This window comes from Sander lucioperca, chromosome 21 (assembly GCF_008315115.2).
Source record: "Sander lucioperca isolate FBNREF2018 chromosome 21, SLUC_FBN_1.2, whole genome shotgun sequence".
Lineage (NCBI taxonomy): Eukaryota > Metazoa > Chordata > Actinopteri > Perciformes > Percidae > Sander > Sander lucioperca.
Genome location: NC_050193.1, coordinates 6,410,618 through 6,427,818, shown reverse-complemented (window position 1 = coordinate 6,427,818; position 17,201 = coordinate 6,410,618). Strand labels below are relative to the sequence as shown.

General features: G+C 40.9%; 2 protein-coding genes across 4 annotated transcripts; one reads left to right on the top strand and one right to left on the bottom strand.

Moving 5' to 3' along the window:
• The first annotated feature begins 240 nt into the window (after positions 1-240).
• On the top strand, positions 241-3,652 carry eif3g (eukaryotic translation initiation factor 3, subunit G). 2 transcript variants are annotated; one of them, XM_031312327.2, is made up of 10 exons: positions 241-497; positions 583-629; positions 1,301-1,389; positions 1,971-2,030; positions 2,128-2,232; positions 2,379-2,574; positions 2,701-2,811; positions 2,921-3,057; positions 3,353-3,459; positions 3,542-3,652. In XM_031312327.2, exons 1-10 carry the CDS (start codon positions 475-477, stop codon positions 3,555-3,557), a joined length of 891 nt encoding a protein of 296 aa, XP_031168187.1. In that variant the 5' UTR covers positions 241-474; the 3' UTR covers positions 3,558-3,652. The 2 variants fall into 2 exon arrangements, with proteins under 2 accessions (XP_031168187.1, XP_031168186.1); XM_031312326.2 differs by having other exon boundaries at positions 2,701-2,817.
• Positions 3,653-4,433: 781 nt separating this feature from the next.
• On the bottom strand, positions 4,434-17,201 carry dnmt1 (DNA (cytosine-5-)-methyltransferase 1). Of its 2 annotated transcripts, XM_035996519.1 has the most exons (35): positions 16,958-17,201; positions 16,474-16,510; positions 15,645-15,752; positions 15,309-15,549; positions 15,112-15,184; positions 14,901-14,982; positions 14,769-14,809; positions 14,633-14,684; positions 14,456-14,539; positions 14,146-14,255; positions 13,887-14,005; positions 13,695-13,787; positions 13,457-13,608; positions 12,804-12,991; positions 12,485-12,499; positions 11,502-11,682; positions 11,322-11,419; positions 10,954-11,101; positions 10,754-10,869; positions 10,481-10,682; positions 10,272-10,405; positions 9,969-10,148; positions 9,649-9,873; positions 9,378-9,570; positions 8,931-9,021; positions 8,705-8,839; positions 8,298-8,580; positions 8,048-8,189; positions 7,475-7,641; positions 7,174-7,351; positions 6,846-7,041; positions 6,602-6,765; positions 5,840-5,956; positions 4,791-4,884; positions 4,434-4,709 (listed from the first exon to the last, which is right to left on the bottom strand). In XM_035996519.1, exons 1-35 carry the CDS (start codon positions 17,002-17,004, stop codon positions 4,675-4,677), a joined length of 4,521 nt encoding a protein of 1,506 aa, XP_035852412.1. In that variant the 5' UTR covers positions 17,005-17,201; the 3' UTR covers positions 4,434-4,674. The 2 variants fall into 2 exon arrangements, with proteins under 2 accessions (XP_035852412.1, XP_031168185.1); XM_031312325.2 differs by lacking the exon at positions 12,485-12,499.

Sequence of the window (17,201 nt, the reverse complement as noted above, 5' to 3'; positions counted from 1 at the left end):
AGGCTATTCAGCAGACAACAACAAAAGCATAAATACAGAAAGGTATATAAAAAAAATAGTTTTTCTTTATCTTCCTGAATAGTTAAGCCTTGCCTGAAACCTACAAACTTTTTCTCAGTTAGTTTTTCTCAGAAATTGAAAAGAAAAACTGCTTTGTCTGATGTATGGACACTACTGGCAACTTTGTCACTTTTTCTCTCTATCATTAAACACCGAAGTTTTACAATGGCGACGTTTTCATAATATAAAGCGAACACAACATATAGGATTACACATTATTAATTTTTCACCCTCCCACCATTCAAATTTAATTTCAAACAATTAAAAAAGAAGAAAGGACTCTTATTGCGAAGCTAAAAGTTAAACAGACGTGGTACTTTTATTGCGAAATTAAATTACCGGAAGTGTTTGTATTGGCGGCTCGGCTCGCGCTGCTCCGCTCTTTACGGTCCTGACGCTAAGCTAGCTGAGAGGATGCCGTCGATTGAATACGACGAGTGAGTGTTGTTAAACACATTTAATAATTTCTGCTTGTTGAGGTCTTATATCGATCTAATATTGCTTATCAATCTTCCCCTCCAGCTCCAAGCCCAGCTGGGCAGACCAAGTCGAAGAGGAAGTAGATGAAGGTAAAGAGCCAACCTTAGTTAGCGTAACGTTAGTTAGCTAGCTAATGCTAGCACATCTCTTGTAGTCTGGTGTCCGGAGGAGGAGGCCGGCTAGGCGGCTTCCACTTCCACGTGGTTGTCGGGCGTAAAAATCGAGATAAAAGATATACTAACCTGTGATGTTTTGGATATCTATTGTTTAAAATGCTCCATTAATACGTTTGAGTGACTGACTTCAATTAACGATTCATTGATGAAATATGTAGCTAATCGGCATATGCTGTGGCCTGTGGACAGTTAACGTTACGTAGGCAGTGTCATTCACTGGTAAGAAAGCTAGAAGTTGGCAAGCTAGCTAGCTAGCTAGCTATGTTAATGGGTTTAGTTAAGGCGAACTATGCAATTAACCATTGTGTCAGCAATTGAAATGTGTTTCTGTCTAAACAAATGTAAAGTGAGTCCTGGATTAATTCAGAACTGGGGATGCGATCAAGAGATGCGAAATTCTGGGGCTCTGTTGACAGCATAGGATAGTACAGTGTTGATGGCCAAATGAAGTTGTTTGTTTATTTAATATTAAAGTAGAGTCGACCAACACAATCAAAAGCCTCTAACAAGAGGGCAGGAAAAACAGTTTATTTTCCTTTTTGTCTTTTTATCCTCTAAGTCTTGACTGAATATTCTTTTGTCAGGCACACTACCACCCCCCAAGGAAACCATCAAAGGAAATATAAAAACTATCACGGAATATAAAATAGATGATGATGGAAAGAAGTTCAAGGTAAGTTTGAGTTTTACTAAGGTATGTGTTGCATCTATAAAGATTGTTTACAGTGTTGGTCTGTATATGGCTGCATTTCATGGGAGCAGCTCTTTCACACATGTTGAGAAATGATCTTACATTTTAGTGTACTTTTACCTGTACTATGAGACCAACATTATGGTACAGAAGTATTTATGTGTTCATCTTTAAAAAGTCAGGACCAGAGAAGTGGATCTCAAACAACATGACGTTTTTTTCATTTTTTTTGATTTACATACTTCTAGATATCTTAAACTACAACCCTTTGTCATTTGGCTTGTAAAACGGCAAAAAAACAATATGTAGTCATTCCTTGGTCTGTATATCATCACCTCTGCCACTCTTGAAATTCATTTTTATTGATAACCTTAACCACTAAAAAATCTCAAGGTCGCAGCACTAGTACTCGCAAGAGCTTATAATAGACGGTATGCTTCAGGGCATGTTTAAATGTTTATTTACATTACATACATGTTTTGGGCATTTTGACTACAGGAGTAACACATTTAGCTTCAGTGAAATAAAAATGAATTAGGCTTTTGTGCCTTTTTTTCCTCTAGATTGTGCGGACCTTCAAGATCGAGACAAGAAAAGCCTCAAAAGCTGTTGCCAGGAGAAAGGTCTGCTTTCACATTGAATTTAGTTGCATTCACTTTGAAATGAACAAGACTTTAGGTAAAGTCAGGTGTCATGTTTTATTTTGTTCTCTCATTTTAGAACTGGAAGAAATTTGGCAACTCAGAGTTTGATGCACCAGGTCCTAATGTTGCCACCACCACAGTCAGTGACGATGTCTACATGACTTTCATCTCCAGTAAAGAGGTGAGGATCCATTGTGACCTTTTCAAGATTTTGTGCTGCTGCTCACTGATGTGTAGCAGTCAACATAATACATGCAAAAACGGTGGTATTGATCTGTAATTTCCTCGTTTAGCTTGTGTCTGAGTACCTACTCTTACATCTTGCAGGACTTGAACGCCCAAGACCAGGATGAGGATCCCATGAATAAACTGAAAGGACAGAAGATTGTGTCTTGCCGTATTTGTAAAGGCGACCATTGGACCACCCGCTGTCCATACAAGGACACCCTAGGCCCCATGCAGAAGGAGCTGGCCGAACAGCTTGGGCTTTCCACCGGAGACAAGGACAAGCCTGCTGGCTCTGGTACCATCAGCACACCATTCACATAATCAGATTCTGATTTGTTTTTGTGATCCACTGTTGGACTTGGTGGTTGGCCATTCCTAATGTTATGACTGATGTGGCGTGCTTTTTTTCTCTTTTCACCAGCGGAGCCAGAGCCTGCACAGCCTGCGCAGAGCAAGACCGGGAAGTATGTGCCCCCAAGCCTGAGGGATGGAGGAACGCGAAGAGGGGAGTCCATGCAGCCCAACCGGAGAGGTGGGTGTAAGTGGATTTCTTTTTTTCTTTACACCCATTCTTCACTTGACTCATTGTACAGCAGCAAGAGCAATGCTCAGTATTAACTGTGTATGTTTGCACCCCACAGCTGATGACAATGCCACTATCCGTGTGACCAATCTGTCTGAGGACACCCGTGAGACAGACTTGCAGGAGCTCTTCAGACCATTTGGGTCCATCTCGAGGATCTATCTGGCCAAGGACAAGAATACTGGGCAGTCAAAGGTCAGTACTCATCTTAAGAATACAAAGACCTGCACATTTGATGTTTACAGCATTAAAAGAAAAAAAAAACTTAAGCCAAGAAGAGAGGAAATATTTTAGGTGTTTTGGTTTGATTGTAGACATCATGCAACAAGGTGTAGATAATGTTGACTAGTGTTTTTGTATCTATTAAACGAAGTATGTACTTTTGAGTTAATGCCTAGTTGGCCCTGCCAACAATTGTGGTATCATTGATAATGACTAGAAACGCAGCATGGTCCAGTTGTCTCATCCATGAACTACTTGTTTCCTGCAGGGATTTGCCTTCATCAGTTTCCACCGTCGGGAGGACGCAGCCAGAGCCATCGCAGGAGTGTCAGGATTTGGATACGATCATCTTATTCTCAATGTTGAATGGGCCAAGTAAGTAATTGTCAGTTTGGTCAATTAAGTGTTAAGTATATTATTTATTCTTGCTGCCAACCTTATTTAATTCTCTCTGCAGACCGTCGAACAACTGAGGAATCCATCAGAATATACGTGAGGATGACGCCAGATTTTATTGTGGTAAAACATGGCCGTTACCTAAATAAAGAGAATCACAATTGTTATCACATTTTCCTTTTGTTTTTATTTGCATATCTTTTACATTTCCAGGCAGCTTTTATTCTGACTGAACCTTCACTTAAAATTGCATTGAGGCTATACAGCCATTGGCTTGAAGCTAGACCTTGTCCTGTTGAGCTCCAAGCAACAACTGAGAACAGATCTAAAGTAGAGTGCTTCATATACAGATCATTTGATGTAAATGCAGGAAGGGCACATTGAATTCTGATCACTCAGGCCACACTTCTGAAAGTCAGGGATGTGCTAGTTTATTAAAACAAATGCTTACTTCACTGCATTGAAGGACCACCTAGACACCATGTACTAACCTAACTTTGGGTGAGCCATTATAAAATCAGTATTAGTGATATCAGTACATTTCTGAATTGGATTAAAAACATTTTTGGCTCAGTGATAACTAACATTTGCAATGTAATACAATGATTAAAAGCAGCTACATGGGAGACTGCAACTTTAAGATCTAGATATCTGTAGTTTACTTTTCCTCAACTCCACATTAAATTTGACAACTGATGTGAATAAGCTGCAATAAACTTAACTCAAAACCCAAATTCTTGTTAACTCATGGTGTAGTTCATTTCCTGGTGAATAGCCAGTATGTTGTGTAGCTTGGGCACATTTACAGAGCCAGGGGACTTTTCAGCGTGTACAGAACTGACAAGCGGACTGAGATTTGCTGAATTGGACTGAGTAGATTGCTGACTCCACCTAATACTATCTGCTATTAACATCTTAACTGCTCTGTTCATTTCAACACATGAAATTCACAATTTATCAATTTCATAAGAGTTTTATTTGAAATATTACACATATAAAAACTACATACAATTTATCCCACATGAGGTGAACATTTCAACATGATTAAAAAGCACATTAAAACAAAAACATTGAAGGCACTGCACAGAATGTCCATGGTGGCCACTTCGTGACAGTTAAAAGCAAGTGTATTTATTTAAAAGAAATTATAGCCTGACATGTAGGCATCAGGAACCGATTCTTGCTGGGAAGGGTCTAATCAGAGACCTCCATCTCTTGTTTGACAGTCTCTGGAGGGGGGAAAAAAATGTATAAGATTTCTACATATTCAAGTGATTAATGTCAATAAGAAAAGTAGAATGAAGAATCACCTGATGCCTGTTCTTCCTTCATTCTCTCCATGACACACTTCTTAAGCTCCAGGCCTATGGCCCTGGAGAGTGGAGGCGGCACTGCATTTCCAACCTGGCAGAAACAGGAAGAATCATCACATGATCTCAGTTTAAAATGGTATTTTTGCCCTTTAAATTTCATAAAGAATCCCTGTTGAAATTGCTTATATTTTTAGAAGAAGACACTTCACAAAAGTTAACAGAAATAAAACTGCATTCACACATTAAAAGTAGTTCTAAAAAGGTGAGTTTTGATTCAACATGGACAGATTGGTGCAGCAGTCTCAGTATTTGGGGAGTTTCAGAGGGAGGGACACTTATGGGCTAATATAACCCATTTAAATCTGCAATTACTTTTTTGGCCACTTGATGACAGCAGAAACGCAGACATATGATCACCTTTAAATTGATTTTGCATGATATGATGCAAGTTTACTTAGCCTGACGTCGTACTCCGATTCTGTCAGCATGAGTCTGATATAGGGCTGGGCAATAATATCGATCGTGATACAAGACTAGATAGTCTTAGATTTTGGAAATCGTAATATCGTAAAAAAAAGTTGTCTTTTCCTGGTTTTAAAGGCTGCATTACAGTAAAGTGATGTCATTTTCTGTGTTACCATACTGTTCTAGCTCTATTATTTTTTACCTTTCCCCACTTAATCATTATATCTACATTACTGAAGATTATTTCTTAATTCTCTTAGTAGCCAAATCCAGAGTAATTAAACTAGGTATGATGAATGTGCTCCTTATAAAACGGGGATAGTCACTTGTGGGTTTCTCTCCCAGTGACCACTTTCACATTATTTCGTCATTTGATCAATAATTGCTATGACTATCAATGATAGCCACTTTCAGAAAAGCAGGACACATCCAAAACATTGTGATCCTTTAACCAGCCAACTAACAGCAGTGCATCCCGTAATCAGCTGCCAGTGTCACCCAGTGCAATTTGGAGCCAAAAGATAAGGACGCTCCCCACTGCTTGCTTTCTGAGTAAGCTTTGAATGATGTCTGGATTTTACCTGTCTGTGTTTGTCCAGGACGTTGCCAAAGAAGCGGTAAGTGTCGGGGAATCCCTGAGAGCGTGCACACTCCCTCACACTGACCACTCTGTGCTGCTCAGGATGCAGAACACGGCCCTGAAATCAAAATGATTCGATTAAGATTCAAAGCTGGAAATCTGTTACAGGCCTTGTAAGGCATCAATTTAATTCCCGTCCATTTTACTACATATTTTTGTAACTAAACGTCAATTGTTGTTTCGATTCCACATAATTTTTTTATACCAACAAGACATAAGGAGGGATGTTTCACAGTATGGAACCAAGAATAGGCTCCAAGCACATTTGGGCCAGTTCTGAAACATTTGGGTTAAAATTGGTTTTTATCCATCTTAGTCCTGCTTTGCCAGACCTTCCTGCACAGTGCTGTGGAGGAGGGTCTGGCTAGTCCACACAGCATCCCGGGATTGGAGAAAAACGTGCTCTGGAGCCGCTGCAAAATAGCCTCGCTAAGAACTTGTTTTGGTGGAACGTGTGCATTAAAAAATTGTTTGTCCAATCTGAGTTTTCTCACAAACGACAGATAGTCTAGCTAGTTGTCTCAATTTACCATGCACAGATCTGAGGAGCACTTAACCATAGTCCTAATACATCCAGAGATTAAAATTCCAACACAAAAAAACCCGCAAAAATACGTGCATTTCCTGCAGCACCGGAGCAATCCCTGAAGTGGAACGTCGAGGATGTAAACTAATTCCAACTCAATTAGAAAAGTTGATGTACCTGCTTGCCCATAGGTTCAGGGTTGGTGACAGTTGTGCTGAAGAAGCCGTCCCATTCCAATCTGCCGTAGAGTCCAGCCCAGTGATTGTGGCGGTTCCCAGTGTGGGGCAGACACCAAGGGATCAGGGTGTTAAACTGCCTGTCTGCAGGGTCGCATGGATTCCCTAAAATGAAAAACAAAAATCAGAGATGCCCCCGGTAGAAATATAAATTATTATTTAAGTAGAAACCTAGACCTACATACCTCCTGCACAAGTGCAAACACCTCTGAGTGCACCGGTGCCGCTGCGACCACTCTTTTTATCAGGGTGTGAGTAACGCAGCTTCTTGGTCATGGTGCCATCTTTCAGCCGAACTTCAATGTTGGGCAGATCCCTCCAGTCGGAGCCTGGAGCCAAGGGGATGTGACGCATCCGACCTTCAACCAGAGCACTCATGTCCTGAGGACACAAAGATATTTCTTATAAACTTGGCATTAATCCTCAAACATAGAAGTGATCTCATCAATTCTTCATCAACACAGTACATCATGTTATTACTAACGAGAAAAAAAAAAAAGTGAGACAGCTCACCTTGCATATGTGATCTCTGAGGATTGGCTGATACTGTGTGCCTCTGATCTGCCTCTGGAACCAAGACTGAGGCTCCCCGTTGTAGGAAATCTCCAATGCAGCTGCACCATTGCGAATCTCTGGCAGGTCAGACATGGTGTCTCTGACAGTGATGGTTCTGTAGATTCCTCCATTACCTCTGTTGAAGACAGAAAATTCAGTCAAGTGTGCAGTCACAGATATCGTTATGATCCATTTGAGGAGCTGTATAAGTTGGAGAATTACAGATCATAAAAACAGTAGGGGGGGGGGTTTACATTACCGTGTGACATTGCTGACGTATTTCTTTTCGTCAACCACCACGTTCAGAGAGCAAGCTCTGGGAGCAAACACATGCAGAGGCTCCGGGTAACGAGGCAGCTTCTCTCCAGGAGCAGCAGCCAGGATGATTGCCCTGCGGCGGGTCTGGGCAACACCATACTGACCAGCCTGATGAGGGCAGCATTAAGCAGGTTAGTGATCTAGTAAAGCCAACTTCAATCATAAAAACATTGGCATGTATGACATTTAACTTTTCAGAAACTGGGTAGGGAAAAAGTCACTGGTTTAACTGCACATAAGAAAAAAAATGACAAGGTGTTACAGGAGGACATTCATTTGTTGTAGGGCCTCAAATGAGTATTTTCAGCTGGTATCCTCACATTTTAAAAAAGGGAGAAGTTTAATTTAATAACTTCTGCAACAATAAAAAAGTTTCAGTTTTTTGTATACCCCCAAATTTGCAATAGCCATGCATCTCCTCCAATACAGAGTTGCCAGGCACTTTGCTCATAAGCTTTACAAGGAGAGTCCGAGCCAGAAGCACAATTTGGATCATCACTATAATATGACCCACCTGAAGGACACCAAAAGTACACTGGTAGCCCATGCGCACAAGACAGCGGAGAGTCAGCTTCAGAACCATGGAGCTTTTGAATGAGACAAAGTTCCTCACATTCTCAAGCAGGAAAAACTTGGGTCTGTAGTAGTCACAGTAACTGTAAGAGAGGAAAGCATATTTTAAATGTGCACTTACAGACTGGGTGGTCTATCCTGCAGAAAACCTGCAACATCATGTTTACAATAAATCTCCTGCAGACACTGACCTGAGATAGGAGACCACGAGTGAGTTCTTGAATTTGGAATAAGTGCGAGAGTTGAAGCGGTTCATCCCACTGAACCCTTGGCAAGGAGGTCCTCCACACAGCATCTCTACATCACCCTTCTGAGGAAGCCTCTGGCCCAGAGAATTCGTCTTCTCTCCAGACATGACCAACTTCAGCAAGATGTTGCAGTCCTCAGTGAACACTGTGGTGCCAGGGTTGTTGAGCCTAAAGGCCTGTGCTGCAGGCTCCCACATCTCTATGGCCCACAGAGTCTCAGATATACCTAAAGGAAACCAGCAGTCATGTTTTCAGCATTGAAAAATAAAACTGCAGTTGCAGTACTCCTTTGTATGTCGACATTTGAGGATCTGAATACATTTCGTGAGTGGCATGGAACAAGCATTTACCGGCCTGGTGGAAGCCTTCAGAAAGCCCACCACAGCCAGAGAACACATCCAGTGTGCGATATTTGGGCACTTTAAGTGTCTGTGGTTCATTCTGAGAGTCCTGTGGTTCCTGTGCAGCCTTTCCTTTGCCTTTACCTTGTAGGTGAGAATAATAGGATCATTGACTTAGCATTTCAGTGAGCCTAAAACCAATTTTAGATTAAGAAAAATATGTCTGCATTATCACCTTTCCCTTTGCCCTTTCCTTTGCCTTTATGAACAGCAGAGCGAGCATGATTAGGAGGGTCCTCAAAGCTTTTGGATTTTGCATTATAGGCCTGTAAGAGAGGATTATGTATAAGAATAAATATGCACACTAAAGACATGTTCAAGTATGGGCTTCGTTTCCTAATTTTGAAAATGAATTCCAATTTAGCTCAACATTTGATACTCCCGTTTTCATATTAGACAATTAGCATGAGACATGTCAATTTTGTCTAGCATACACAGTGAATGTACTTGTGCTTTGTGGCGTTATTTTCCTCCCTATGCAGTGATAACAATGCCAACATGCTAGCAGTGGGGTAGCTAATTAAAGTGCCATTTTGCTGATCAACTGCACAGCCATTTCCCTCAGGATAAGTTGCATCTAATATTACAGAAATAACTGCAGATAAAGTATTTAAAACCGTACCTCCAGGAAATAGAAGCGATCAGGTCCACCACTGGAATAGTCCTGGACTGATTCATTTAGGTCTTCTGCATATTCTACTTGACAGCGGCCAAGCACCTCAGTCATGTTGACGGTCACATCTTCATCACTCCAGTATAGCTGATTGATGTCTGTGTGGTAACTGGCTTTGACACCTTTGTGAGTGTTCTCAGGCCTGGGAGATGAGACAATAGCCAGTTAATTCTGAACAATTATCCTCAATAACAACCAACTGAATTGTAATGGGTTTTACCTGTAGAACTTGTAGAGTCGCAGTTTGACCTCTGACATGTCAGGTTTTCCATTGCTACGTCTGTGATAGAAGATCTCCTTGATGCGCCCAATGCGGAAGGGCTCTGGAGCATGCAGGTTAGACCCCTTGATGTAGTCTGAAGACTTCCTGTAATATTCTGGATACAAGTCTTCATCCACATCCTCTTTCCTATGAGAGCGCTTCACTGGACTAGCTGGCTTCACACTGAGAGCCAAGAACAGAGACAATGAGTCTCATACATTTTCCTCATTGTACAAGTTTGAGTAAATCAAACTTGTCACTTGAATCACTTCACTCACCTGAAATTAAAAGAGTCAGGATGCAGGTAGACACCATCTCCCAACTTGAACTGCTCCCCCTTAAAACAGGCCAGAGCATACAGAACCTTGGAGTCATGGTCTTTGTCCACCAGAGGTTCAAATGCACGTGGCGTTTCCTGTTCCTCTCGCGCTTTGGTCCTAGCACAGCTGCAACAGAACCTGAAAGCAAAGGGGAGCATATCCACCACAAGGTAAAAAATAATAAATAAAAAACAAAACACACAAGACGAACAAAGAAAAGATCACATGTGCAGAACAAATGCGTGTGTGGATGGTGCTTACTTAAACTTGCAGTCTTCTAATGGAGTGGTCTTAGGAGGTGTCTCAAAGCGAGCATATTCTGTGTCGTACCAGAACTGATAGAAGAAACTCTTCCCGTCATCCTCAATCACCTTGATTTCCGAATCCATGCCCCCCTAAAATACAAAAGTAACCATGGGATTACGAAAAATGTATACCATTAAAATGAGCCTGCTGTCAAGTTAACTTACCTCCATAAACCAGTTGTCAGACGGGGCCTTATACATGACGTCAACTTTGCCTTGCACATAATTGAGCTGCATGTCTTCACACTCATCCACAAGGACGAGCTCCAGCGGATCAGAAGACTCGCCCAGCACTGTGTAAGCACCACGAAGGAACCAGTGGGCATGGAACATCTTTCCATTGTTGTCCTCCCACAGTGATGTGATCCTGAGAATCAATAAATCATTAGATTATACAAGCCACAGTGACAAAATGCCATCAGTGTAATAATGTCCTACCTTGCCAGAAACAGAGGCATGGTTGGATCCTCTGAGGAAACCGATACACAGTCGCCCACCTCTAGCACTTCATCATTCACACGGACCTTGCTGTAGTACTGCTTCTTCCCCTCAGTCTGAAGGGGGTAAGAGACACATATAGTATACACATCCTATCAAATATCTATATAGTAACAACCAAGGAGGAGGGGAACAAACACCTGAACAGCCTCTCCAATCCATGTCAGTTTGCACTGTGTCTGCTTCTTCCTCTTAGCATGAGAAAGCTTTTTGGGCTTCTCCACTGGAACATCTTCCTCTTCAACGATCTCATCATCTTCAGCCTCCTTTACAGCAAGGTTTGGGCATCTAAACAAACAGATGTGTGTTGGCAAAGAGGAATTGAGGACTATAGACAAACATTTGTCTACATCTTTTCTTCAACATTAAAAGGTGTTAAGTTTGCAAGGTTCACATGTTAATTAGACAACATGCGACTATATGAGAAACTCAGACCAAAACAAGCATACATTCAAAAGGTTGCTGTTTAAACCATCCAAGTCTAAACTGCTCAGAAGACACAACTTACCTTCTCTGCTTACAAGCCTGCTTGCTTTTGCCACTTCCCCCAAATTTAATCATGTCCTTGCAAGCTGCACACTTGCCACAATCAGGTGATTGGCAAACCTGAAAACAAAGAAAATCAACTGTAGTATTTCAGAGGACACACACACACCAAACACATGTCACTGTTGAATTAGTGACTCACCTCACAGACACCACAGCGCTGTCTTTTGGCCGCACCACTCTCTTTATCATTCTGCTCTATCTGATCAGAGAAGAAGGTATCAAAGATCTGGTAGACCAGCGTGGTAGTGGTCGCTTTAGTTGGTCCCTTGTCCTTCTCGATCTTTGTTGGGTGACGAATGGCCTGTCTTCTGGCAGCTCTCCTGTCAATACAATTAAGTTTGTGTTTAGAGGAGGAGGTCCATTTGACTTGGCACAAATGCCCGATATGTGGAGCGATGGCATTATGAAGCCCCTGGCTGTCAACACACCAGCATCAGGCCATGCAACATTAGAAACAAGCAAATAAAACCAAACAGACATTTAAGGTGTACAGTACAGAGTTCCCGTTAGATACACCTGGCCAATAAAGTTCTAAAAAAACACTATGGCTTGCACAGAAAATTTAACACACTGCAGGGCATAATCAGGCCAAAGGTTACCAGTGATCAGTGACAAAATTGTCAGCCCAGGGTTTATTGTAGCATGGATTAAGTGCAGTAAGAACCCCCTTTAAGACATTGTTAAAGTTAAAGGCTTTAACTAATTTTCCTATACCATTTACCTTTTGGGGGTCACTACAGCCAATTGGACCATGGAAACTCATGTATACATAAAGAGGTTGCATGACTGCAACGTTGAACAAAAAGTAAAGCAATTTTGCACACATTTCATGACTTAAGTTTTACACCGGGGTAAATCCATTATTATTATTATTATTATTATTATTATTATTATTATTATTATTATTATTATTATTAAATAAGACAAATTTGTGTTGTGGTCAGAATTCCAATATGCCAGATACACTAAAATGACCACAATGTACAGCAAAAAAAACTTCAAATAAATAAAATTCTACCGTGAACTCTGGTATAATGATCTTTTTGTCCATATAACTTCTAAATGCTTCACACTTAACACACAACCATACAAGCTAAGGATGCATTCAGAAGGCCTACCTACCAGTACAGCAGCATGCTGCATGTCAAAGGAATGTTAGACATTAGGGATAACAAGGAGCGAGGAGCAGAAATGCAAGAAAATAAGCAAAAAGATAAAGTGGATAACTTTTAAATCCTGAAGCATTTGTGTTGCAAGGAACTCCTGCTAGAAACTAAGTGAAGCTTAGAATGGTACGTTTAAGTTACATATGTACACTGCTCATGCTCGTTTTCACTTTGACCTAAAGTAGCTATGAAAGCTTACTTGTACGTCTAGTACAAAAAAAAATAAAAAATAAAACACTGTAAGGAATCAAACCATAATTATCTTTGAGCCGTACCTTTTCCCTAGTGTGACGCCTGCAAGCTTGATCAGGTCTCTCATGCAGGGAGTAACAATGATGGGCTGCTCATCAGAGTCGCCAGCCTCATCGTAGCTCTCCACCTGCTCCACCACAAACTGGGCGTGGCGCAACAGTGTGTCCTCTGTGAAGCAGTTAAAGTTTAGCCCTGCAGGAGGCACGGTTGTCTGAGGGCATGAGAAACAGAAGAAATGTCACTCTCAAAACTTTGCCCTGATAAGGCAAAATGTTTCTGAATATTTGATTAAGCACTCATTTAGTCTGTACAGTGTAAAAGATAAATCACAATAGCGAAGCCTCTGCAAATGTTATCTAAATTGTTCACGCTCACATGCCAGAGGTTCTAACCAGCAAATGTTAGACATTTGAAAAGTTGATTAGTGAACGATTCGTTAAATGGTAGACTGTCAGTCACTATAACTTGTCTACACTGACAAGACTGATGGCAGAAATGTCAAACTAAACATATACTGTAACGGTGTTAAGTGAAGCACACTATTTCGCAATGAAGGCACTGTAGCAGGGATCATAGATGGCCCCTAGAAAAATGGAACCAAGTCAAATATGGCAGATTCTCAATTCCCAAATACCCAACTTGGCAGGAAACAGTTACAAAGCAGACATGTCGTCACCTCAATCTTGTTGAGAAGGTCCTCATAACTAGCATCAGGATTTTTCTGGAGATACTCCACCACAATCTTGCTCATATAGATCTTCTCCTGCATTACTGCAAAAATGGGTGCATATTCCTCGCTGGACTGCATCAGGATGTAATCGGCAAAAGCTGAATAATGAAGATAGATAACCATTGGTACGTCATACGGGGTAAAGCGGGTTAAATTAAAATTTGGGAGCAGGAAACTTTGCTACCTGTAGTGAAACCAATTAAAGCCTTTTCTCCACCATCAAAACCAGTGATCCACCAGGCATTAATGGGTCCAAGCTTCTTGGCAGGAACACCACCTGAAAAGAAAAACAGGTCAAAATCTGCTTGTTATAATTGGCTAAGAGAAAGACATTTTCAGGATTAAACTTCCATTCTTGAAATGTGGGATTTCATACCATCCAAGCAAGGGTTGTCATCATAGATTGGTTTCACAACACAGCTGAAGTAGAGCTCCACGTTCTTCTCAATCAGTCCAGAGTCAAATGGGCAAAGGTGGCCACGCTTGTCATACACGCTGTAAAACATAAGAGGTAATGCTATAACCGACTCAGGTGCTGCAATACCACAAGCTTGTTGACACTATGAAATAAGTAGGGAAATGTTTGTTCCTCTGAACAAGGCCAACAAGCCAAGTATCACCTGAAGAACACTAACCTGAAGTTTGTAATCTTGTGCTGTGGCAGATCCTCATAGCTCTCAAATCCATCCTCATTCGAGTCAAACAGGGAGAGACGCTCATCTGTTAACATTTCTGGTTCATCCAGCTGAAGGTGAAAAGAGCAGAATCGTTTCAGGCTTCACATTAGTGTCAATTCAAGTGATGTCATTTAAAAACTACAATGTCAATGTACGACAATACTGAAAATCTGGGTTTCATGTCACAAACTGCAGTCCATTCAAAATACACTGAGGTTTTACAAAGAACACAGATAATAAAGCCACTACTTGAATAACCAATTCTTACCGCATTATCAGGATCCCCTTGAAAGAATTTGAGATCCGAGTCATCCAGGTATTGTCTGCAGTCTGTACATTTGGGGGGGGGTGTCTGAAAAAGAAAAAAAATTACACAGCTGTAAAGATTTTTGTAGTGACAACCTATGACAATGAGCAAAAAAAAAAAAAAAAAAAAATCCATTACCTTTGCAGCAGAAACCGGTTTAGTGGTCTCACTCGATTTCTCTGGAGCCGTACTGTATGAAGAAAAGTATAAGTATGCTCATGCCATCACCATGATTATTGTCCAGAGTGCAAAAAAAACAAACAAAAAAACTTACCTTTCATCTGATTCCACTTTAAGACGCTTCTCCTCCCGAGACTACAACAGATTTGAGTAAGGGCAGTGTTATATACCAGACATTTAGAACTGCAAAAACTTTCAAACATCACTGGTACATAAAATGCTTCACCTCCTCAACATTATCTTCTTCCTTTACTTCATTTTGTCCATTAGTAGCTTCTCCATTCAAATCTTCAGACTTGCGCTTTTGACTGCAAGACATGTTTACTTTTAAAAAGCAGAATACAGACACCTGTACATGAAGAACTTCTTTTTATTTTTTCCCCTTCCTGAAAAATATGAACAAAGTATAATGCACAACATACAATTCATATACGCACACTTTAGAGAACATTGACATGATGGTTGGCTGTTTTCCAGCGTTTCTTGTAACCCTGGTACTGGCTGGAGACTCTAAAAAAGAAAAACAAGATTAGGTTTGTTTTCTATAGTATTGTTTTAAATCATTTCATTTGTGGGTCATTTCCATCTTGGAATGCAACATTTACACAATATTAAGAAGAATCCTCAAACGTACTTTTAGTGTCAGAATTTGCCTTGCTCTTGCGTCCACCCTTCCCTTTGGAAGCAGATGGTGACTTGACAGCCTCCTCTTCCTCCTGGACTTCCATGGTTACATCTTCACTGTTCTTATCTTTGTGGGAACCATTTGTGAAGCCGGTCGTCTTTCCATTCTGCTCCACACCATCAACATGTGAACCAGTTTCAAGAAGAAGCTCTTTTCCCAGCAAGGTCTTTACTTTAGAGATGTAGACCTCCTGAGGAAAGTACATGGCATACATCACACGTCAAAGAAATGAGCAGTGAAATTCCAGGATAAGTAATGATTTGGATATCTTTAAGAGTCCCTAACCATTGAGATCTCTGAATTTTTCTTCTTTTCTTCCAGGCTGGACAGCTGGTCCTGAGCATCTACATGCAGGAAGTCCTGCACCAACTTCAGCTTCTCTTTCACATTATCCTGGAATGGTATTTAAGAAAAAAGATCTAGTCAAAAAAGCTAAACTTTAAAAAAAACGGTCAACTTTAAAACTTAACTTAGGCAGATGAGAAATAAAACAACTACAGTAAATTCATGATGCTACCATACAATATATAGCTTGATTTGTGATGGACACAATTGCTCTATAAAAAAAAAACAGAATCAGAGGCTACTTGCAGCTGGAAAACAGTATAACAAAAATAAAAAGGACTTCTGTTAGTTCACCTAATAAATCCTTGAAAACGCAGCTCTCAAGTCTCTCAGCACATGCTTTGTATAAAAACTCCTCAACTTGAGGATGACACCTTTAAGACTTGAACTGATATCTTCATGACACTTTGGGAAGTGATTGTGAATATTAATTCATTTTATAAGATGCAGGGCATCAACAGAGCATCTTTGGGACTTGTTTCTAGGTGGCATCATCGAGACAGTTATCTTTGCTTTTAAGTGTATGGAAAGACCAATTCAAATTCATACATCATTGAATGGGACAATACTGCAGATTTTAGAAAAAGGGTAAATATTCCATTAAAAAAAAAGATGACAGGATATTGTGAACCTACAATCATTTTGAATTGTCTTTGGAGCCCCAGACTGAACAGTCATTAGCAAGAACAATTACTGGCAGCTAGAAAAACTCTTAAAGAGGCTACTTGCAGGCTTTCAAGAGAAGTAACGTTAAGTAGACAGAACTCACCTCGTCTGAAATCCCATCCTCATCCAGCACCTGCAGCCTGTAACAAACGACCATGTCAAAACAGCGCTACGGTAAGTTCGTCTAGTAGCACATTACTGACAAGGTTGTAGCAATGAAATCAGTGTGACAAGATATGTTATACAATGTATAGTGACAAATCTTGAGTGGCGCCAAATCTCACACGCTGCTCCGTCCATCATTGCCAGGCTAAGATGCTAACTGGCTAACGTTAACTATGTATGCGGCATCAGCTCTGGCTGTCAAGTGACAACAAGCTAACGCTAGCTGCAGCTGCTAGCAAAAGGTAAACGGACAGCCCCGCTGCCGACAGCCAGGGCAAGTCCAGAGCAGCTAGTTACACGGGTTCCATTGTTCTTGTGTGGCTTTTGAACCAAGACAACTAACTGCATGTAATACAACGTTAGCTAACTAACGTCACATCATCAGGACATTATTAGCATTCAGGTAACAAACGTTAACGTGCCTTTTCCTGACATCCTCTGGCAGAGACATAGAAGTCCTGGATGGCATGGTAAACAGCTAGCTAAAAGCGTGAGATAAAATAGATAAAACTGCTTTAAAATCCGTTAAAACAATGTTTAAACCGTCCGTTGGTAACTACAACGCTGCTCCACTGTGAGTGCCTGTTGCGCGCTGTTCCTTGCAATGGATGCTATAAGCAATTCGGGCGCGCGGGCCGTCTTTTCGCGGGGAAACCCGGGTGTTGT